This window comes from Agelaius phoeniceus, chromosome 25 (assembly GCF_051311805.1).
Source record: "Agelaius phoeniceus isolate bAgePho1 chromosome 25, bAgePho1.hap1, whole genome shotgun sequence".
Lineage (NCBI taxonomy): Eukaryota > Metazoa > Chordata > Aves > Passeriformes > Icteridae > Agelaius > Agelaius phoeniceus.
The window spans coordinates 4,590,668-4,613,205 of record NC_135289.1 but is presented as its reverse complement, the minus strand read 5'-3'; the positions used below and the strand labels follow the sequence as shown (position 1 = coordinate 4,613,205).

General features: G+C 55.2%; 1 protein-coding gene and 1 long non-coding RNA gene across 3 annotated transcripts; one reads left to right on the top strand and one right to left on the bottom strand.

Annotated features, from left to right (window-relative positions):
- Nucleotides 1-3,751: 3,751 nt before the first annotated feature.
- LOC143695716 (uncharacterized) lies at nt 3,752-8,670 on the top strand. Its single transcript, XR_013185232.1, has 2 exons — nt 3,752-4,469; nt 6,778-8,670. It is a non-coding gene; the product is annotated as an uncharacterized LOC143695716 (long non-coding RNA).
- MTCH1 (mitochondrial carrier 1) lies at nt 8,621-22,171 on the bottom strand. 2 transcript variants are annotated; one of them, XM_054648736.2, is made up of 12 exons: nt 21,987-22,171; nt 20,676-20,760; nt 19,273-19,379; nt 18,830-18,907; nt 18,477-18,534; nt 17,657-17,708; nt 16,619-16,678; nt 13,437-13,530; nt 13,043-13,090; nt 12,784-12,851; nt 12,027-12,102; nt 8,621-11,265 (listed from the first exon to the last, which is right to left on the bottom strand). In XM_054648736.2, exons 1-12 carry the CDS (start codon nt 22,146-22,148, stop codon nt 11,194-11,196), a joined length of 960 nt encoding a protein of 319 aa, XP_054504711.1. In that variant the 5' UTR covers nt 22,149-22,171; the 3' UTR covers nt 8,621-11,193. The 2 variants fall into 2 exon arrangements, with proteins under 2 accessions (XP_054504711.1, XP_077046807.1); XM_077190692.1 differs by lacking the exons at nt 8,621-11,265; nt 12,027-12,102 and adding an exon at nt 12,117-12,271.
- Nucleotides 22,172-22,538: the final 367 nt, after the last annotated feature.

Sequence of the window (22,538 nt, the reverse complement as noted above, 5' to 3'; positions counted from 1 at the left end):
AAAAAAAGAGGAAAAAGAAAAAAGGAAATCACAATTCAAACTCTGCCTTGGCCAAACTTGGTCCTTTTAAGGAAAGGAAATTACCCAGAGCCACCCTCGAGAAACCTGGGGGCCTGATCCTGCTGTGAGGAATGTCTGTGCAAATCCAGAGTGGCTCTGCTGCCTGCTGGGGGTTACAGCAGCTGAACGAGGCTCCAGCCTCAGAGCAAAGCTCCTGGTCTCCTGCCAGGAGATGGAGCAGAGCTCACACCAGAGCAGCCTGAGAGCAAACTGGGGATTTAGAGGCAATAAACAGCAGAAAGATCTGACTCCCCCTTTCAAGAATTCACCCTTTCTGCTGAGCCATGTTCTGGAAGCACGAGCCCTGTTGTGCTGTGAGCTGTGGAATAAAACAGCTGTGTCCCTTGGCTGGATGGCTCTTCCAGGGGTGCCAGATGTTTTGCTTAGGACACGTCAGAAGAGCCTTGCTTGAGTTCAGACTTTTTTTCCTCTCAGGCTGCTTGTAGGAACTTCAGTGGGGGTTTGGTTTTTTTTTAATATTTGTTCTCCACCACATTTTCACAGGAAAGCAGTAGGGATTGGGAGCAAATTGGGAAAGGTCTGGTTTCACCCCAGCCCCTCTTTGTATAAATAATCTGCAAGGGAAAAGCTGAAATAATGAGTAAAACACTTGTGCTGCCTTTTTACTGGAATTAAGGGTCTGGATGTAACCCACTGTGTCCACGTGCTCTGCTGAAGAGACCATCCTGGCACATTTTGGGGGTCAGACCCCACAAATGCCTGACTGCCCCCAGCTCCCACAATGTGGGGATTTCAGCTGCCAAACCAGCCATGGAGTGTTGTGGAAACAGCACAACAAGCAAGGCCCAGGACAGGAGCCCAGTGTCCCAGCCACCAAACCAGGGTGCATGAGGCCACCGGGTCAGGAAGGTGTGAAATGCCCAGGACACCATCTCTGGGAGGCTGTCACCATCCTGGTGGGAAGGCATTTTTGGGAATGTCCCCAGGGCAGGGCTGCTACAGCCAGTGCAGGCTGTACGGAGGCACAGAAGGGCCGCAGCATTTGGGTGCTTTGTAGCCAGTTTGAAGGTTTTACTGTAGGGCCATGCGTTGCTCACTGAAAAAGGGTGGTTTTTTTCAGAGAAAGAAGGAGGAGCAGGGAGGCTGGGCAGCAGGGAAGAGGAGGAAAAATTTGGTGAAGGAGGAGGGGTGGCTTCCATGGCTCCGAGCGCCTGCGGAGTGCACGGCAGCCAGGAAGGAGGACCCTGCCCTGCAAACAAGCTGCTTTTGTTGTGTCCCAGCCAGGCCTAAATTAAGTTTGACAGAAAGAGGGCATATTCCCCCACGCTGGGGCAAGCCCTGGGCTCGGGCAGGGCTGGGCCACCCTGCGGAGGGAGCCTCGGCCGTGCCAAACCTCGCCCCGGTGCGAGGCGCGAACCTGCACGAGGCCGGAGGAGCCGCAGGGCCCGGGAACATCCCGAGCCTTCACGGGGCTTCCTCCAGCAGAGGCTGGGAGCACCCTGAGCCTTCATGGGGCTTCCTCCAGCAGAGGCTGGGAGCACCCTGAGCCTTCATGGAGCTTCCTCCAACAGAGGCTGGGAACACCCTGAGCCTTCATGGGGCTTCCTCCAGCAGAGGCTGGGAGCACCCTGAGCCTTCATGGGGCTTCCTCCAGCAGAGGCTGGGAGCACCCTGAGCCTTCACGGGGCTTCCTCCAACAGAGGCTGGGAGCACCCTGAGCCTTCATGGGGCTTCCTCCACCCTGAGCCTGGGAACATCCCGAGCCTTCACGGGGCTTCCTCCAGCAGAGGCTGGGAGCACCCTGAGCCTTCATGGGGCTTCCTCCAACAGAGGCTGGGAACATCCCGAGCCTTCACAGGGCTTCCTCCACCCTGAGCCTGGGAATATCCCGAGCCTTCATGGGGCTTCCTCCAACAGAGGCTGGGAGCACCCTGAGCCTTCACGGGGCTTCCTCCACCCCGAGCCTTCTCAGGGCTTCCTCCAGCAGCACCCGGCCCAGCCCCGAGGCCGCCGTGGCTCCAGGAAAAGCCGCCTCCAGAGTGCCCCGTCCCGCCCCGCTGCCGGGCATCTCCCAGCCCCGTGCCTGCCCGGGCACGCCGTGCCAGCGTGGGGAACCAGCCAGCTTCTAAACAGTTAATGCTGACAAAACCAGGCGGCTTGAGTTCCCTCCTTCCCAGACCGCTCCTGGTGGAACTCACCCCCTTCAAATGAAATGAAATAAAATGATCCTCCTGCTCTGACCTCGCCCCGCTGTCCTCCCCGCTGTCCTCTCGTCCTCCCTGTCCGTGCATCCGCTCTTGCCGTGCCCCCACCCTGCGCTGGCGCTGCCGGGAGTGCCCGTGCCCAGCGTCTCCCACCACGTTTGCTCCGGCTGCCATGTTGAATTGCAAATCCGACATGATTCGACACATTCTCCCCCATCGGTGGTGCCCGCTGGGGAACTAAAGAGGCACCCGGGCGACGACGCCCAGCTCCGGGTGGCTCTTGGGGACGTCCCGGGTGGTGGGGCGAGGGCAGGGAGAGAAATCACCCTCCAGTTCTGCTCCAAATGCTGCACGTAGGGACCTGCCTATCTGCTATGCTATACATCCCTCTCTAGGAGACCGATTAAAGTCGGGTGTTTTAGCACCAAGGGCCAGAGGACTCGGCGGGAAGGGATTTTGGGGAGAAGGCAGGTTACAGCAACAACAAAGCAACTGGAGGAACAAAACGTTATTTCAAATCAAAGGCAAAAAAACCCCAACCGCACGGACAAAAAAAAAAAGAAAAAAAAAAACCAACCAAAATTAAGAGTGAGGTTCGATTTCGTACCAAGGCAGCAAGAGAGACGCACCGTGGAAGAGAGTGGTTTTGTTGTTGAGTAGTGGCTGGATTTAGCTCCGCTTATCCGGACAATCATCGGGGAAGGATCCTTTTCCGAGAAAGGCCAGTTTGAGTGAGACAGCTTTTTTTTTTCCCTTCTCTCTGCTCGCTCTCTCCCCTTTCCTTCTCCCTCGCAGCTCAATGCCAAGAAATGGGCGGTGCCTGGATGCCAGGCTCCATCCGAACGAGACACCCAAGGCCAAGGGAGGCTGGCACAAAGGCGAGCTGGCAGGAATTCCTGCACTGGGAGCCGCGCGCCTGCGGGACGAGCCCGTCACCTCCCAAAAAATCAACCTCCGACACCGCCCGCTCCGGAAAGTTGCCCCGTCAGGCTCGAAAACGCCCCATGAGGCTCAAGCACATGGCGAAAAAAAAGGACAAGGGGAGGGAAAAAAACCCCCAAGACCCCTCTTTGCATCGACGCAGGTTAAACAAAAGGCCTGGGGAGGTGGATTATTTTTTTTCCGCCCTCCCCATGCTCCTTTTCCCGCCTTCCCATCCCTCTCCTCCCTCCTCTTGTCCTCCATCGTTGTCTCCCTCGCATGCCGCCCCGGCGTCCAGGCAGAAATGAGCCCTTGGCTCCCTCCTTCCTGGTTTTAGCACGACAGGAGGTGGTGGGTCCTTGAATAGGAACACACACACCCAACGCGAGAGGGACCCGATGGGGGCAGAAAAAAAAGAGGACAAAATATATATATGTACATACAAACAACAACCCACCCGCCATGGAGGGCGGTTGGGAGCAGTTGTTGCCCAGGGTGGCAGATTGGGGGTGGTTTGAATGCCAGGGGGTATTTTTGGCCTTATTTTGTTGCTGCCCAAGCACCTGGGTCGTGCCGATTGTAAAAGGGAGTCACGGCGGGTTGGGAGAGGGAGCGGAGGGGGGGCAGCTGGGGTTGGTAGCGCTGCTGGGGAGATGCCAAAAAACCAAAACAAAACACGTTTTCATTTTGTCTGCACCAGCCTGGGCGCAGGCGAGCGCGGGAGAGAGGGAGGGAGAGGGAGGCGCACGCCAACAGAAAGCCGCCGTGCTCAGACGCGGGCCTGCGGCCACGTCCCTCCGCAGCCGCCCCAGCAGCCGTTCCCGCTCCCTCGTCCCCCTCTCCCTGCCCACCCGGCTTCGCCTGCCAAGTCCGAGTTGGCACGGCTCCCCCGGCTGCGCCGAACAAAGCCGTCACCCATCCCCGAGCCGGCGCTGACAGTAAGCAAAGTGACAGGCGCATCTTCCGCATGTTAATCCAAACGGCAAGAAGGCGAGCGAGCTGCGGAGGCCCCCCCGTGCCATGCACACCCACCCCCCCCGCCACCGAGCCACCCACCCCACCCTTGGCACCCGACAGCCCCGGTGGCCTCGTGCAGGGATGGCGAGGCCCCCGCCGGCGGGAGCACCGAAGGCTCCTCGTCGGCGAGGCTTAAATCGAGCCGAAGCCCCGCTCGGCGGGCAAACGAGGCCACTCGGCATCTGCTGTACCTGTTCCCGCTGCCTTCATCTCGCCTTGGAACCGTGACAAGAGCGCACTCGCCTCTGGTGGGCTCTCAAAGCCGCGGGTCTGTAACCCTTTGCAGGAAGTTGGCACCGATCCCAGGTAGGACTTTACTCCCCGGCTCTCGCTCTCTCCCCCCACCTCCGCCTTCTGCTCCCTCCCCTCCGCTCCCCCACCCATCCTGTCCCTTGGGCCCCTCTTGCGTCCCCCAAAACGCCACCCGGCCCCCGTTCCCCCTGCGCTGCTCACCCGCCTCGTTGGCCGGGGGTAGCGTGGGGGGCGGCCGACGGCTGCTGGGCACCCACCGAGCCCTCGTGCCCACCGCCCTTGCACACATACCCTGGAAGGATGACCTGGGCAAGACAGAGAACAACAACTTCCTGCTCTGGCTCCCTAAAACGCCTGTTTCCACGCAGGGGTTAGGCAGCGCGGCGAGACGGGGGGAGCTGGGAGGAGGTTTGGGGGTTTGTCGTCATTGAACCAGGCTTTTTTTCTTTTCCTCTTTTTTTTTTTTTTTGGCTTTTTTCTTCTTTTTCCCCTTTTTTTTAGTCTTTTTTCTATTTTTTCCTGCCTTTTTTCCTTTTTTTTATGCCTTTTTTTTTTTTTTTGAAACATATATTTTTGCCCTGCAGTCCAAACCCAACGCGAAGGGAAAGGAGGGGAAGAGAAATCAAATGGGAAGAGAATAGCTTCAAGTCGGCAGGACAATGCACGGGAAACGGGGAGATTAGCGTAGCTCTCAAAATCCATCACGCCCGCCCCGTTTCTGAACCGTTCGCCCCCGCGCCTCGTCTTTTTTAATTCTCCCAGCTCCTGAATTATTCCAGTCCACGAGCGGGAGGGGAGCGCACAGTCCGGAGTCCCTCAGAGCTGCCAAGAGCATTGCAACAGGAAAGAAAGGAAGCGGGAGAGGGAGAGCCAGGCAGAGCCCTCACAATCGAGCAGCGAGAAGAGCAAGGAAAAATTAACATCCAATTAGTGCCGTGTTTAACGAGGGAGACAGAGGCGGCTGTTGTTTTATTGCCCTGTTCTTTTCAGGCGCATCTGACAGGCAGCAGGGAAGGCACCCCTGCTCTGAGTGACGTCATCATATTTTATTTTTTAATTATTTCCCCCCCCCCCCTCCCCCGTCTTTCCTCCTCTAAGTTTTGCACAGATGATCTCGGCAACTCGGCCAGAGAAATTTGGGACTTTCTCACATTCAAGCCACCATCTCCCCCCTCCACCTCCAGCCTCCCCCCATCCACCGACAGCAACCCCGGAAAAACAACAGCGCCAACCCACCCCAAAGTCTTTGTTCTTCCAAAAACAAAAGAAAAAAAAAGGAGGAAAGAAAAAAAATCAGCGTTGGGATGAGAGCTGGAGGGAGCCTGGAGGAGGTTTCTCTGCGTGTGCGTCCGAGTGTGTGCGTGCGGCCGTCGGTCCCTCTCCCGTCCCTCTCCCCAGACGCTCGCTCGCCTTGTAAAACTTTGCTGCATGTGACGCTGCTCCGGCCTCCTCTGGCAGCCTGACAAGAGCCGCCCGGCCGCAGAGCGCAGGCGGCTTTTCAGGGAGAAACTCCATTCCGAGGGATGGGAGCATTCACACGTGTGCAGCGAGGGGCAGCGCCTCGAGCCAGGCCCGCAGCCGCAGCGATGCCCACCCTCGATGCCCACCCTCGCCACGCCAGCCCGGCCTCGGGGCACAGCAGGGGGAGAGGGACAAGTTTAAAGCTGGGGAGACTTTTCCCCTCCTGTTTTTCCCCGGGATGGGGGCACAGCCCTCGGTCTAAGTGCCGAGGGAGGTGCGCAGGGGTCACGGTGGCTGCAGGGAAAGGAGTCTGACCTTGTGCTGACCTTGTGCTGCCACCTCTTCCCCAAAAGACCCAGATCCCCTCAGGGTAGGATGAAACATCACTGGCTCCCCCTGAGAGCAGTGCCCAGGAGGGAACAGAGCAGCTCAGTTTAGGGGGATTTGAGGGTGTTTACCCTAAAAAAAGCCCACAGCAGGCAAGCAGGAGCATGCAAAGCAGCTTCCCCACCTCCTTCCCATCCTCTTACCAGCCGTGAGTGATGGACGGAGCTGTCCCTGTCAGCGTGGCAGGTCAGGCCGCTGTGCCGAGCTTTGCTCCTGAGCTCTTTGTGGCCTCTTCTCCTTGTTTCCAGATGGGATTTCCCTTATCCAGGGGGAATCCACGAGGACCTAGCTCCTCTGTAATCCCCCTTTTCGAGTGAAGGCCATCCCAGGGGATGGGGCTGTGTGAAGACAGGGACAGGTCCAGGGCCACCACACTGCTGGTCCTGGGTCCAGTCCAAGTCCCCACCCTGAGCATTTCCTGGCACCAGCCGGCCCCACCACCCCGGCAGCAGGATCTCCTCTGTGAGGGTTATTATTTTTTTACATATATATATATATATTTATTTTTTTTAAGGAATTATTTGCCTACGTGGAGCTCGGCGCTGCGGGAGAACAGAGCAAACAGCCTTATCGAGGGCAGCTGTGCCACAGGGCACTTCCTCATGCGTGGCTGCAAGATGGGGCCCTCCATGGCTGCAGGGGAGGGCTGGCAGCCCCTGGCCTTCCACTGACCAGACACCAGGGAGACACCAGGCACCCTCCAGGCATCGGGAGGGCTCTCTGGAATGTTCCCTCCCAGCTCCACGGCAGGAGAGCGGCACGGCCAGGAGGGGGTTTGGACTGAGCTGAAGGGTCTTCAGCAGCACGGCTCTGCAGGGGAAAGGACAGGATGGAACATTGGCTCTGAGCTCAGCTGCACTTCCCTGGGCACAAAGGCTCATCTTGCTGCTTTCCAGATCCTGCCAGACTCAAGCATCCATGCCCAGCGGAGACAGACCAGCCTTGACCTGAGATTCCCTCTCCTGGCTGCTGTCGCTGCCTCCCTTCTCCCCCGGGCAGCTGGGAGCAGATGAGGCCAAAGTCCCAGCAATCTCAGTTCTCCACTGGAGGCTGATAAACGCTGTGGGCACAGAACAGCAGCAATCCCCACCCAGCCTGGCTTTGTGCAGGAGAGTCAATATTTAAACCAGAGGTTGTTTCCTGGGCAGACAGGGGAGTGCCAGTGGGACAAACCCCCGGCTCCATCCCGGGCGCCAGACCCAAACCTCCTCCTCCTCCACCCCTTCATTTGTTCTCCCCACCACATGTTCCACCCTGGATCCGCTCTCCTGTGGGAATGGGGCCCCATTCCCTTCAGCTGGGATACCTGAGCAGCAGCTGCAGGGCCAGGCACTGACTAATGGGCAGCAATTGAAGGGAGAGGGATGCCCAGCCAGGGTTTGGGTTGTCTCCTTGCCTGCTCCTGGTGCAGACATTTGTCCTTCTTGTCCCTCAAATGAAATTTGTCCTGAGGCCCCTCAAATGAAGGATGGGACAAGAAGAATCAGGGATAGAAAGAGGAGGTGAGGAAATATTCAATCATCCTAAGAATGGCAGCCCCTCGCTTCAAAGTAAGGCAGTGCAGTGAAAGCTTTGAAAGCTGGTTTTCATTTAAATTGATCAAAAAACTACAGTCAACTGTTGGGTTTTCAGCCAAGTTTGTGGGCCCTGATGAACTGGGCAGAAATTACTGGCAGGATGCATCCACTGGTGCAGCTTTAGGTAAATCCCTTAGGTAAATTCCTTAGGTAAACTCCTCAAAGGACAGGAAATAGCACTTTTCTCTGCAGCGGCTGCACTCAGGCTGTGCAGAGGCTGCAGGAGGTTTGACAGACATGTGAGCAGCAGAAGGTGGCTTTAATTTGGAGGGGAAAGGTACATGATCCTGAGCAGGTGCTGTGTGACCTGGCAGGTGCAATGCCCTGTGTGGGAGCAGGTCATAAAAAAAGGTGATTAAAGGGAAGGATGGAGCTGTGAGGGGGAAGATGGAATGGCTGAGCCCACCTCACCAGTCTGAGAGTATCAAAGGGTCTCCATCACCACTTTCCAGAAGACCTCAGGGTCCATTTTAACTCCAAAAACCTAATTGAACATATATTGCTTCAAGCACCCAAGCTCTCTGCTGCCTCCACCTTCACTCCAAGTGCACCCACTGCAGTTTGCTCAGCCTAAATATGCCCACCTTCCATGGAGGTGAGGAAAATCAGGGGGAATCCAAGTTTTAAACAGCTGGTTTAGCCCCTGATTTGTAGAAAAGACCAAATGAAGTGCCTGTCTTAAACTGAAACCTTCCCTGAGGGAGCACAATACACAGGAGAAAAAAAAAATCACAAAAAAAAATCACAGAAAAACCCCCCAAAAAACCAAACCACCCAATAGTTGTTTTATAACTGTATTTTGGAGCATAATTAAATCCTCTTTGAAATCATCTCTGGTGTTAGGGAACAGGTCCATGCATTATTTAACTGTAACACAAACTGGGAGCGAGGGAGGACAGACAGGACTGACTTCATGACACTGAAGGGAGCTGGGTGGGGGCTGCCACTCCCAGCACACACCAGCATTGTCCTGCAAGCCCAGCACACACCAGCACTGTCCTGCAAGCCCTGCCTGGGGTGTGCATCGACCCTGCCTGCTGGAGAAAAGCCCCCTGTGGTGGCAGGTCCCCAGAGGCCCAGGATGAGATGTGACCCCAGCTGCTGCTGCTGCAGCACATGGGAACCCTCCCAAGGAATGCTAACCCTCTTCCCAGGGAGTGCAGCATCACCTCTGTGCAAAAGACTGCTTCGTGGGGAACTGAAATGGGGGAAATCTGCCTGGCTGCCATCACAGCACAGACTGGTGCAAAAAACCTCTTGTCTGGGGAGCTGAGCATCAGTCCTGCCCTGGTGCCACTGGTGAGCTCTGCTACACACAGAGCCAGCCATGCTCCACTGAGACCAGAAGCCTTCAATTCTGATGCCTCAGCAGCCTCTGGCCAGCTCAAGGTGTATCCCTTCATTGCAGACAGCCCTGGATTGCTGCCCCTGCTGCAGGAGAGCCCTTTGTGTGCAGCTCTCAGATCCCAGCACTCCCTTTCCATCAGCAACAGGAGCCCAGCAGGGCTTGTGGTGCTGCTGGCTGGGAGATGCCCCTGGGTGCAGCCAGGCCAGTCCAACACAGCACCCACCTCCCCCAGAGTGTGTGCAGGCTGCCTGCCCTGCCCACAGCTCTGCTGGCTGTACCTGAACACAGCCCATTCCATCAGTGTATCCTGTGTGCAGGCTGCCTGCCCTCAGCTCTGCTGGCTGTACCTGAACACAGCCCATTCCATGAGTGTATCCTGTGTGCAGGCTGCCTGCCCTGCCCACAGCTCTGCTGGGTGTATCCTGAACACAGCCCATTCCATGAGTGTATCCTGTGTGCAGGCTGCCTGCCCAGCCCACAGCTCTGCTGTACCTGAACACAGCCCATTCCATGAGTGTATCCTGTGTGCAGGCTGCCTGCCCTGCCCACAGCTCTGCTGGGTGTATCCTGAACACAGCCCATTCCATGAGTGTATCCTGTGTGCAGGCTGCCAGCCCACAGCTCTGCTGTACCTGAACACAGCCCATTCCATGAGTGTATCCTGTGTGCAGGCTGCCAGCCCACAGCTCTGCTGGCTGTACCTGAACACAGCCCATTCCATGAGTGTATCCTGTGTGCAGGCTGCCTGCCCTCAGCTCTGCTGTACCTGAACACAGCCCATTCCATGAGTGTATCCTGTGTGCAGGCTGCCTGCCCTGCCCACAGCTCTGCTGGCTGTACCTGAACACAGCCCATTCCATGAGTGTATCCTGTGTGCAGGCTGCCTGTCCTGCCCACAGCTCTGCTGGGTGTACCTGAACACAGCCCATTCCATGAGTGTATCCTGTGTGCAGGCTGCCTGCCCACAGCTCTGCTGTACCTGAACACAGCCCATTCCATGAGTGTATCCTGTGTGCAGGCTGCCTGCCCACAGCTCTGCTGTACCTGAACACAGCCCATTCCATGAGTGTATCCTGTGTGCAGGCTGCCTGCCCACAGCTCTGCTGGCTGTACCTGAACACAGCCCATTCCATGAGTGTATCCTGTGTGCAGGCTGCCTGCCCAGCCCTCAGCTCTGCTGGCTGTACCTAAACACAGCCATTCCATCAGTGTATCCTGTGTGCAGGCTGCCTGCCCACAGCTCTGCTGGCTGTACCTGAACACAGCCCATGCCATGAGTGAAATCCTGCCCAAAGCAGCACCACTGGCAGCACATGTCCCTTCCCAAGGGCTCTCCTTGTCCACATCCCATTGCTGTCCTGAGCTGGGCTGGACCTGTCTCTTTGGGACTCTGCTGTTCTTTGCAGTGGGACTCTGTTTCCCTTCCCTATTTTGATCCTATCATTTCCTTTTCACGCCCGTGGGAGATGGGATGTTCCTGGGTGATCAGGTACCCTCAAATCTTAAATATGGATGCCAGGTTGATCTTGCCCAGCATGAGCTACCCTGCCAGGCCAAGGTGCTCTCTCCAGAAAGGATGAGGCAGGAGCTGTCACCTGGCATAACCTTCCCAGGGAGGTGACCTTGGATCTCCTGCTGCTTTTCAGCTCAGGCAGAACAAAGCAGTCTTTTGTCCCTGCAGCTCATGGCTGGCTCCTTTAGTACCTGGGCATTTTCTGGATTCCTGGACTTCCCCAGCAACTCCAGAGCTACAGCCTGGACCAAAGAGACAACGGCTTTCTGCTCTCTCTGCTATACATCCCAGTCGAGACAGCCACGAGGATGGAGCTTTGGTGCAGCTGGAGCCTGAGCCAGATGTCCAGAAGTCTGTTCCTGGCCTTGCTGGAGAGGAGGTGTCAGTTCTGGCACCATGGACTTTGGATCAGAAAATAGAAGTATACAGATATTGAAACAAGCTTGGGGTTTCTTGAGGAGTCCAGGTTGATGAGCTGTCCCTGCTGAGGCGTCAGTCCATGGGGAAGGAGGCTGGGATGGGCGCCCTGCGGAACAGGAGGCTGGAGCCACGGAACAGCTGCCCCTGAGGAGGAGAGCCTGGGGTCAGGGCAGCCTCAGCCCTGCCCAGGGAGCTGCAGCTGCTTTAGCAGGGCCCCACTCCATGCCCATGGCAGGGCTGCAGGGCTGGACAAAGTGAGGTTCCAGCCCTGTGGGTGCTGGAGTTGAGCATTTTCCCCAGGGGTGACAGATGCAGAGGGGAACAGACTCTGCTGTGTGCAATGCATGGGAAAAAAGCTCACAGGCTGCAAGCTTGGGGTGTGCAAGGGGCAGAGCAGCACTGCCAGGCTGGTACCAGTGCCACAACTGGAGGGACAGAAGCAGCTTACAGAGCACAGGATGCAGCACTGCCATGGTGGTACCAGTGCCACAACTGGAGGGACAGAAGCAGCTTACAGAGCACAGCAAGGATGCAGCACTGCCATGGTGGTACCAGTGCCACAGCTGGAGGGGCAGAAGCAGCTTACAGAGCACAGCAAGGATGCAGCACTGCCATGGTGGTACCAGTGCCACAGCTGGAGGGACAGAAGCAGCTTACAGAGCACAGGATGCAGCACAGCAGCACTGCCATGGTGGTACCAGTGCCACAGCTGGAGGGGCAGAAGCAGCTTACAGAGCACAGCAAGGATGCAGCACTGCCATGGTGGTACCAGTGCCACAGCTGGAGGGACAGGAGCAGCTTACAGAGCACAGCAAGGATGCAGCACAGGCACTTTTGGGGAATGCTGGAGACTTGGGAAAGGAGCAGAGGGAGCCCAGAGCCCCGTGTGTGCCCTGCTCCCTCACCTGAGCACTGAGGTACCTCCAGCAGTGGATCCAGGATGCAAAGGCAGGAGCGTAGGGAGGGAGGCCGGCGCGCAACCTGCACGGCAACAGGGAAGAGCTGAGGTGGATGTGTCACCTTACCCACACAGGTAACAAAAGAGCAGCAGGAGGTGTGAACGAGGACACCGGGACAGTATCCACACCGGGCTGGCAGCCAAGTGACAGCTCGTTATTTACAATGCAGCAGATCTGTAATTTAATTACCCCTGGAGTGCACAAACAAGGAGCGTTACCTGGAGACTTTGAGAGTCCAGGACCGTATCTACACCTTCAAAAGCCAGCAGATACCGAGAAAACACGGCACCAGACTTGGATCCCGTTCCCACGAGCAAAAAAATGCAGAAGACTTGCAGCAGTGCGATTGGGAAGGCAGGCTTGGTCCTGCTCCTGTCTGCTCCCACGGCTGCCATAAGAGCTCTGCTTCCCTCGTGCTGCTCCCTGGAGCCAGCACTGTCCCTTCGATCCCTGTGCCTCCAGCTCAGCTCAGACCACCACAACTCTCCCGATTTCTCACCACCTGAGCTTTTCTGCTGCTCGTGTCTGTGCCCTCTGATCTAAAATTATAAGCAACGCGGGACAGGAAACGAGCCAGCTCTGCGAGGTGCCACAGAGTTTACGGGGCTGGAGGAAAGCTTTACGGTCGTTAGCAGCCCATTCAGACAACAAGGGGCTGCAAGAAAGGAAAGGAAAGCTTTAGATCTCAGTGTGAAGGACATACCCACAGTTGTTCACTGCCATGAGATCTCCCACGAGAAGGAACGGGTAGGTCAGCATGCTCACAGCGATCTGAAAGCACAGAAAACCAGCAGCCTCTCTAAAGCTCCCCATGTCAAAAACGCTATTTCCAGCTTTTGCACGTTAGCAGAGTTATCCTTGGATAAGGGATGTCAAGTACAGAGCAGCCTGTGTCCCCAGGCACGAGCTCTGAGCCCAGAGGTGGCAGGAGGAGGGGAAAGGACACAGCAGCTCCTACATACCCCCATCACGAACTTGGTGTAGCTCCGGATCACCGAGGCCTGGCTGAACTGCAGAGAGAAACCCAAGGTGTTGTGGAGCAGGGGGATGACACCAGACTGGCACTGTCACTATGTGACACTCCCGAGCCTGAGGTGAGGGGCAGGGGAGGAGGCAGAAAGCAGCAAAGAGCAGCTGCATTCCAGCTGGGAGTCTGGGAAGGCATCTGGGGAACTGTGATCCCCCAAAATGCAGGTGAAGCCCAGCCCTGAGCAGACACAGAGCCCCCAGCACTCTCACAGGGATGTCCCCAAAGCCTGGGGTCTGCATTAAATCAGCCCCTGCTCCCCAGGAACTCCTTCCCACTGCAGGTGCTTCCTCCAGACCCCAAGCCCTCCCTCGGGCACTTCCACTCACGTTGTCATCCACAGCGTAGGTGTTGATGAAGTGAGCCAGGAGGTTGCAGCACCAGAGGAAGATGACATCCCCCAGCACGTGAGGGACTAAGCCACTGCAAGGGCAAAAAGAGGGGTGTGAGGTGCAGGAGGGTCCCAGTGCCACCTCCTGAGATGCCCAGCCCTCCTTCCCTCCACCAGCTCAGAGGAACTCCACTCCCCCAAAATGAAATTTTTACTTTAGGAGGAACTGAAAAGGGAAATTTCAGGGAAGAGCTGTCTCAGCCTTCAAACTTGGTACTACATGTGCTGCTCTGGCTGAAAATTTTTTGGGATGTTTTTTGGGCATGATTCAATTCCCCTTGTTCTATCCCAAATCCCATCTTGGCCCAACTCCTGCTGAGAAACCCAAGTGAGACACAGATGAAGTGGTTTCCATTTCTGAACTTGCTCTTTTGGATGCACAATGAGAAGTTCATCTCTTTGTGGAATCCCCCCTCTTTTAGAAATCAAAATGAGAGGGGTTGTTCCTGCACAAGCTGCTCCACTGAGAAATGGAGTAACTGGGGAAACACTGATTTTTCCCAGTCCCTGCTGCCCCCCAGGAGCAGAGTTCTTTGGTTAATGCCTCCCACTGACACACTGGAGCTCCCAGCAGCACCAGCACTGCCAGCTTTTGCAGATAATAGCACTAAAACTTTAACAAAATATTCCAGAGGGTTTCTCCAGTTTTCTCTGCTGCAGCAGTGCAGGGTTTCCTGCTTCTGCAGGGGTTGTTCCACTATAAAAGGATCCAGGTGTGTGTCAAACCCGTGTTTCACCAGCAGATGCGGTCAGTTCTGACAAGGAGCCTGTCAAGAGCCACAGGAGTGTTTGCTGAGCTGCAAAGAGCCCCCTCCAGGCACCTCCAGGCACGTTAATCGGAGTCTTTTGTTTCTTCCCAAACACCACGCTGCCTCCTCCGAGCAAGGGACCGGTTTGTTTCCTGCTGTGGTTGCTGCAGCAGCAGAGCAGCAACGGGGACTGGTTTTGGGAACAACCTGTGCATTGTTAAGGCCCCAGCAGCCCTGAGGATGCAGCTGAGGTCTCAGGGGCCAGGCACAGCAGAAACCTTCAACAGAAGATTCACTGGCTTCAAAGATGTGATACATGAGAGCAGCAGACAGGACAAAGAAATCAAAGCTCTCTGGCCCCAAAGAGATGTTCTGCTTTGTGTTTGGCTTTCAGCCTTTGTAAAAAAACCATCCTTTCTCTAACTCAAAGTTAAGTCTGAAGCTCCTGAGCTGCTGCAGATACAACAGAGCCTAATAAAATCCAGAAGCAAAGGGCTGGGCCAGGGCAGCCCCAGAAGGAAAACCTCACCCAACTGTTGAGAGGGAGTCAGACTGTTTATTCCACTTCCAATAAGGATCCCATCCCTTTCTCCCCTCCAAAGTAATGACAGCTGCTGGCCCTAAGCTGGATGACTGGAAACCAGGGGGCTGAGAGCTGCAGAAAGGAACTAAAAAAAAGCCAACAAGCCAAAGGCATCAGGCCTGAAAACCCCTCCTGGAATTCCAGCACTGTCTTTACTACTATTGACATGAAAAAGTGAGTGCTGCAATTCTCACACCTGCTGAGATGTCCAAGATCTGAACTGGGAATATCTTTGGAAGATGATGAAAAGCTGGAATAGCAGCAGGCAGAGGAGGAAGCCTGAATGATGTACAGCAATGTGACACAACAGCAGAAACCCCAGTGCAAGGGACCTGGGACAAGCCAACCTTGAGCTGACCATGCCCAGCAGCTTTGAGCTCAGGGAACACCTCCCTGGGCTGGCAGGAGCCTGTTGCAGATAGGAGGGGAAGGGAGATAAATCCATCCTTGAAAAGCCTTTATCTCTAGCCAGGCCCACACCCAGAGAGTGTGAGACTCAGAGAGTGTGTGCCACTGTTATAAAGCCATGAGAAACAAGTGCACTGCCATGATTTTAGGGCAGTGCATGTGCTGGGATTGCACCAGGGCTGAGAGGAGAAAACCAGCAGTCTGGTCCTTCAGGTGTAGTTTGTGCTCCCCTCACAGCAGTGGGATTTCCTAACAGGGCTGTAGAGCATGTAGAACTTCAAAACCCTCCTGAGACAATTTGGGTTGTGTTAAAGCCTTTCCTGAGAGCCATTAAGTTTCATTAGGCCACCAGCAGTGTTTATTTTATGTGGATGGAAGGGAATGTGGTGGCTTCTTCCAGATCACTTGCCTGGCAGGTGGAGGGTTGTGAGCAGCCTGCTCCAGCTATGCCCCACTCACAGGGACCATCCCAGAGCATCCTGTGTTTAGTGCAGCAGATTTGGAGCTGCACAGCTCAGCTGAGAAGCTGTGGGCTGCCAAAGGAAGAAGCAGTGACCCTCAATGGGTGGGGTCTCTGCAGATCCCTGGCCATTTCCCCTTGGGGAAGGACAGGGGGAGACCCTCTGTGATTTTTTTCCCTCTTCCTGATGCATTCATGTTTCATGTGGAGGCCCATATTTTGTGAGTGCAGAGCCAAAGGCATCCTGGAAACCCCTTCCAGAGCTGCCTTTACTATTATTGACATAATAAAGTGAGTTATCTCCCCACCACGAGCAGACACAGCAGGTGGTTCTGCTTTTATGTAGATATGAAAAAGAAAGGCAGGAAGCATTAATTAAGGGTTCAAGCAAAAAGGTGTCCATTAAACTTCCCTTTCAGTGATGCACCAATTTGCCACGCTCTGTAAGCAGCTGGAAAAACCTTTCAGCTCCTCCTGGTCCAGGCACCACCACACTCCAGCCACGCAGGTATACCTGCTCTTTACAAGCACCCACGGTGCTCTGCAGAGGAATATGCTGCTTATCCAGGGCCTGGCTTTCATTTCAACAAGGGAACTTTTGTTGCACTTGATCTTGGTGCCTGTTGCACAAATAAATGCTTTAAATGGCCCTTCACTGAAACATAAAGAAGCACCAAGGGAAAAAGAAAGATAAGAAAAAACACAGCTTGTTCTGGGATCTGAAGGTTTGATTGAAGATAAGATCTGGGGCAAACTTAATGGTCAAACTGGAGTGCTGTCAAAGGCACAGATTTAATCGTGGGAGTGATGTGGGAGTCCCTTGGTCAGACAAGGTTTCAGCTCAGTGTGACACCAGCTGTGGCAGAGCCATCAGTGCCTTCAGGCTATGGGAGAAAGTATTTAAACAACAATTCACTTACACAAAGAATCCCAGGATCCCTTCTTCCTTAAATATCCTGCCAATGGCACTGAACACACCGCTGCCAAGAAAGGAAGAGAGCTGTGAGTGTGCAGAGTTGTTCCACCTCTGCCCTGTGCAGCTTCACACCAATCCTGCAGCCCCCAGCCATGGCAGTGCCTCCCCAGCCATCATTCCAGCAGCTTCTTCTGCCTATTCTCCTCACACCAGGCAGGTTTGAGGGAAGGAAGGTCGGGTCTGTGCTCTGCCAGTCTGCAGTGACACCAGCAGAACACCCAACCTGCACACAACTGTTCAATGCTGAAGGCACAAGAGCTCTGTGAGGCTTTGTGAGTGGGTACAGATGTTGTGTGATATGGTTTGATTTGGATGATTCTAAGCCCAAGAACCCTGTCAGCCTTTGGGAACTTGAGCTGGCTGTTGTGGGCTGGCTGCAGTCCTGTCTAGTGTGCCTCCACATTGCTCCACAGGCAGTTTTGCCCTGCAGAGAGGCAGCTGGTACTGCAAAAGGCTTGGAAAAATTTTACAGACTAAGCAGGGCTGCAGCAAAGCTTTGTGTTATCCACTCTGCCTCCCTGCTGCCTTCCTTTTCCATTAATAGCTAAAGGAAAAAGGCAGGAGACTCACTGTGTGATCAGCAAGGGGTGATACAGCCCCAAACAGGCACAAGGTGGAACAGAGGCACACCAGGGACAGAGCCCAGCCTTCCACACCCCTTCAAGCCCCAGTCACCCACCCTCTAAGCACAGCTCAGACTCACTTTTCAGTCTCTCAAGCTTCCTGGATAACCCTATTCCCATGGCATGGGAGCCACCATTACGTTTCTTTAGGCCACCAGCAGTGTTTATTTCATGTGGATGGAAGGGAATGTGGCAGCTTCTTGCAGATCACTTCCCTGGGGGGTGGAGGGTTGTGAGCAGCCTGCTCCACTCCCAGCCATGCCCCACTCACAGGGACCATCCCAGAGCACCCTCTATTTGATCTGGGGTCAGTACCTGGCACCCCTGACACCAGAGCCTCCCCAGCTGCAGCCACTCACCTGTATTTGACTTCCCGGCCCACAAACTGGACCATGCAGCGCATGGAGATCACTGGGAGGAAAGAAACACAGGGCTGATAGACAAACAAATCCAGCTGGGGTTCTACTGGATGTCAAGGGAAATGAAACATGACCCTTCTGCTCTCCCTCAACTCACAGCATCTCCAGCTCCTCTCAGTGGTCATCAGCACTGCAAGACTCATTAGAAACTGGGGCCTTTCCTGAGCCTGTAAGTGGTGGGAAGGATTTCAGAGGATCACTGAGGGGTTTGGGTTGGAAGGGATCTATCAGGTCCCTATCTTTTTCCAAAAGATCTGTCTTTTTCCAAACCCCCTGGCATGGGCAGGGACACCTTCCACTGTCCCAGGCTGCTCCAAGCCCTGTCCAACCTGGCCTTGGACACTTCCAGGGGTGGGGCAGCCACAGCTGCTCTGGGCACCCTGTGCCAGGGCCTCCCCACCCTCACAGAGAAGGATTTCTTCCCAATATCCCATCTAACCCAGCTCTCCAGCAGTGGGAAGCCATTCCCTGTGTCCTGTGTCTCCATGCCTTTGTCCAAAGTCCCTCTCCAGCTCTCTTGGAGCCCCTTTAGGCACTGGAAAGCTGCTACTGGCCCTAACCCCTATGGGATCTCTAGGACAAGGTCCTGGATGAGTGGCAAGAGAGAAACTCATTGCTCAGCTGTGTTAGTGCCTGAAGGCAAACCCCAGCATCAGGCTCATATGATAGAAAAGTATCATAAGAATCATCCCCCTGAGTGTGCAGGGTTTGGGGGGATGCCCAGCCTGGAGGGAGCTGCCAGCCAGGGCACAGGACTCACCGTGCAGGGGGTGTGACACCACCCGGGACACACACTGCATCATCATCTCGTGGGATGTCTGGGAAGGGAGGAGAAAACACCTGTGAGAAAGAAAAGCTGGGCTGCTCCTCCTGCTCCCTTGCCCTCACTGTGGGGAAACACATTTTGGGTCCCTCTTTTGAGATCTGTTCTTGTGGTGAACCTCTACTCCTGTGAATTATTTAATGGATAGACATAGAATGGCCACTGATAGACAAACAAATCCACAAATTTCTCACCACAAACTTCTCACCCCAGTTTCTCTCCAAGTAATCTCACCCATGTCCCCAGGGATGTTCCCAGCCACTCATGAATGGGCAATATCCACTTCTCACCTCTCTGACCACTTTCCTAAGTGAAGTTTTCACATCATCCTGGTTAGACACATGCTCCATGTCTTCCAGTGGAAAAGCCTGAGTGGAGAGGGAAGCAACGTGCTCAGAACTGATGGAGATGCTGACCCACAATGTCTGAGGACAGGGGAACCCCAAAAAGCTGTGCTCTAGATGCAAGGGCAAGACAAACAGGCAAGAAGGAACACAGGAGAAGAAAGGATGGAAAGTAAAATAGAGGAACAGAGGAGTCACAAAACTGCAGACAGAGGATACAAGGCACGGGTGTGCCTAATCAAATTAAAATGTTTATAAATTTAAAAATGCCTTGGGGATAAGGGCACTGGAGGATTATTCCCTTAGGAGATGGATGGATGCACCAGTCCTCCTTGCTGCAGTAGCACTGACCCTGCAGGTGATCAATGGACAGAGAAGCTGACCTTTACCTTCTTCACACTGCCCCTGGTGATGGTTGATAACGTGCTCGAGATGAGGCGAGGGGTCAGGCCACGGAAGAGGCCTCTCTTCCCATCCACTTCCACGATGTGTCTGGCTGGGGGGGACAACACCAGGCTGCTGTCAGCTGGGAAGGGGACAGGGCATGCAGAGCACCCCAAACAGCCCCAGGGTTCAGCTGAAACCACGCCAGGCTCAGCTCAGCACTCCATGGCCCCACAGTAAGTGATTTATTGGAACACTCCTAAAGAAACTTCTTACTGGAGGACAGGAATTCTTACTCTATCATCTGGCTAATCTTGAAGGACAGCTGCAATATTTTGGGCTACTTTTTGTCTTTTGATGGTTTTGCTCACCTGAAAGGGCTCCAAGGCAGTTTGGACTGAACCAGGCAGGGGGGATCATCCCACGTGCTCTGTGCTGTCACCTCCTCCCTCCACCCCAGGAGGGTTCATATGGATCTCACAAACCCATGTTCAGTTCCTGCCCCACCACCTTCTCCCAGGCAAACTTCCTCAGGTCTCCAGTTGCAAAAAAAATCCCAGAGATCCCATTTCTCCCACATATAACAAGGTGGGATAAAACCCACCATGTGCTGGTGGCTACTGACTGCTCCTGGCCCCTGCCCTGTGCTGCCCAGGTGGGCTCTGCACCTCTCCATCACCCAACACTGCCCATCTCTTTGGAAATTGCATCTTCCAAAGGACAGCACTGGAGCATTTCCAGCCCTGGGTGTCCCAGGATGGGCTTCCAGGGCTCTCATCCTGCTCCTGTGCTGGTTCCACCCCATGGATATCATTGGGAGATTTTGGGATTGGCCCAGGTCAGCTGTCAGGACAGTGCATTCCCTTCCCCACAGCAAACCTGCTGTGACACCAAGTCACAAAGTATTCACCCACCTCTCCCATGCTGCTCTCCCACTCACAAAAAGAGGAAAATACCATTGTTTTTCCTTCTAAACATATTACCTGCCCTTTTCTTGGTATTTCTGTCCCTTTAGGGCTCCATCTACAACACAAATGAGCAGGGCATGGGGCAGGTTATTCCAGGGCTGTTTTGGAGCAGAAGGAGAGTATTTTGCAACCTCCAAAACACATTAAAACCTCCTGCAACAAACCTACAGCACCTAAAATCCCCCAAACCCCTCCACCATGGTGCAAACCCAGAGCAAAGTGCCACAGGAACACAATGCAGACCAACACCCCCCCAGCAAGAGGTACATAAATATGACAGCCTTGCAAGGAGTTGTGGTGGTTTATGCCTCACTGCAGCCTCAGATGATCCCAAGGGGATGTGGGAGTGCTGCTGGGGTCAGCTCAGGCTGCCTGGCAGCTCCCAGCCCTGACTCCACGAGGGCAGGACCTCGTGCTGGCAGGGAGGGACAGTCACTCACCGTAGGTGAAGAAGCCAGGCAGGTACAGGACCTTCCTTCCCAGCACATTTCTGCCAATGGTTGGAGGTAGTGGCTCATGGCCAACCTGAGAGAGAAAGCTCGTGAGCAGGTCTCTGTTCTGGTGTTCCCAAAGTCCCTGGGATGAACAGGATTGATCCCAGCATCCCCATGTCACTCTCACTCCTTTCCCACTCCTTCCCCCTTCTTATGGCATCCCTAGGTTACAGGGGGTCCTCCACCCTCCAATTTTAGGAGTTCCCTGTTACTGAGAAGGTCTTGGGGTTTCCTATCTCTTCTTATATGGGAGGCCCCATGGCAGAGGGGTAATTTTATAGGGGTTCCCAGATTGCTGGGTGTCCCCATTCCCTGTCATAGGAGGGGTCCCAATGCCCCACTACAAAGAGCCCCCACTGTATGGGGGGCCTCACCCCTCCATTATATGGTGTCCCCTATTCCCTATATAGGGTTCCCCAGTTGTAGAAGGCATCCTCACTCTCCTATTATATAGGACCCCATTTTTATATAGGATCCACCAGTGTATAGGGGACCCCATTCCCTTACATATGGGGCACTCCATTACCCACAGGTCCCTCATTCTGTAAGTGCTCAGGGGGTCCCTTATAATGGGGGGGGCTGCATGTACAGTGACCCCCAGGGCATGGAGTCCTCTATAGGGGCACAAACCAGGAATCCACTTCCACCTGTGGCACCGGGGTCCCAATCTCCCATCCCATACAGGGACTCGATCCCGTTACCCATGGGGGTCCCCCATTCTATAGGAGGCCCCCATTCTGTAGACACCCCCATTGCACAGGGGGGTCCCACTGTAACGGGGGGCCTGTACATACTGTGTATATAACCCTAGCACATGGGGGTTTCCATAGGGGCATTGCAGGAATCCAGAACCCCTATGGAAATCCAATATATCTCCTCCTGTTATACCGGAGTCCCGATACCCCATTACCCACAGGGACCCCACCCCATTAATTACACCGGGGTCCCGATGTCCCATTACCCACAGGGACCCCACCCCATTAATTACACCGGGGTCCCGATGCCTCATTACCCATTGGGATCCCACCCCATTAATTACACTGAGGTCCCCCCTTCCATAGGTGCCCCTCGTCCTATAGGTGCCCCCACCGCACAGGGGGCCCCGTTATACCGGGCAGGGCTGTACAAACAGTGACCCCCAGCGCACGGAGGCCTCTATAGGAGCACTATCCACAAATCCTCCCGTTATCCCGGAGTCTCCCCCGCCGTTACACACGGGACCCCCACCGCACCGTCCCCCCCCGCCCCCGAGCGGACCTGCACGAGCAGCTTCACGTAGAGCAGGGGGTGGCTGGCGGCGGCGAGCCCCGCACCCAGCAGCACGAACAGGCCCTCGGCGCCCTCAGGCCCCGCCGCGTCCGCCGCGCCCCCGCCAGGCGGCGACAGCGGCCCCGGGGGCAGCGCCGCCATGGCCGCCATGGCTCGCGCGTCACCGGCCGCCACCACCGCCGTGCGGGGCGGGGGGGGGGGAAACCACGGAACCATTGAGGGCGGGAGGAACCATTGCGGGGCGGGGGGAGCCCGCCATGAGGGGAGGCGATGGCGGCGGCGGGAGCGGCGGAGGGGCAGCGGAAAATGGAGAAGGGTTTGAGGGATTTGTGGAGTTGGGTGTGAGTGACTGACCGGGATTGTGAGCACACGGCAGAGGGGTTTGGGAAAGGGGAGAGAGAAAAGATAACTCGAGTTAAAGAGAGAGGGGAGGGGAGGGGAGGGGAGGGGAGGGAAGGGAAGGGAAGGGAAGGGAAGGGAAGGGAAGGGAAGGGAAGGGAAAAAAAGGAAAAAAAAAGGAAAAAGAGAAAAATGAGAAAA

What these genes read in the sequence shown, in the direction of transcription:
- MTCH1 (XM_054648736.2), bottom strand. Translation starts at nt 22,148, where the DNA reads ATGGCGGCCATGGCGGCGCTGCCCCCGGGGCCGCTGTCGCCGCCTGGC. An exon ending in CCAGGGGCAGTGTGAAGAAG is followed by an intron (nt 18,908 to 19,272) that starts GTAAAGGTCAGC and finishes CTCTCCACTCAG; the next exon opens with GCTTTTCCACTGGAAGACAT. An exon ending in GGAGGTACCTCAGTGCTCAG is followed by an intron (nt 11,266 to 12,026) that starts GTGAGGGAGCAG and finishes TCTCCTCCTCAG; the next exon opens with GGGCAGCTGTTCCGTGGCTC.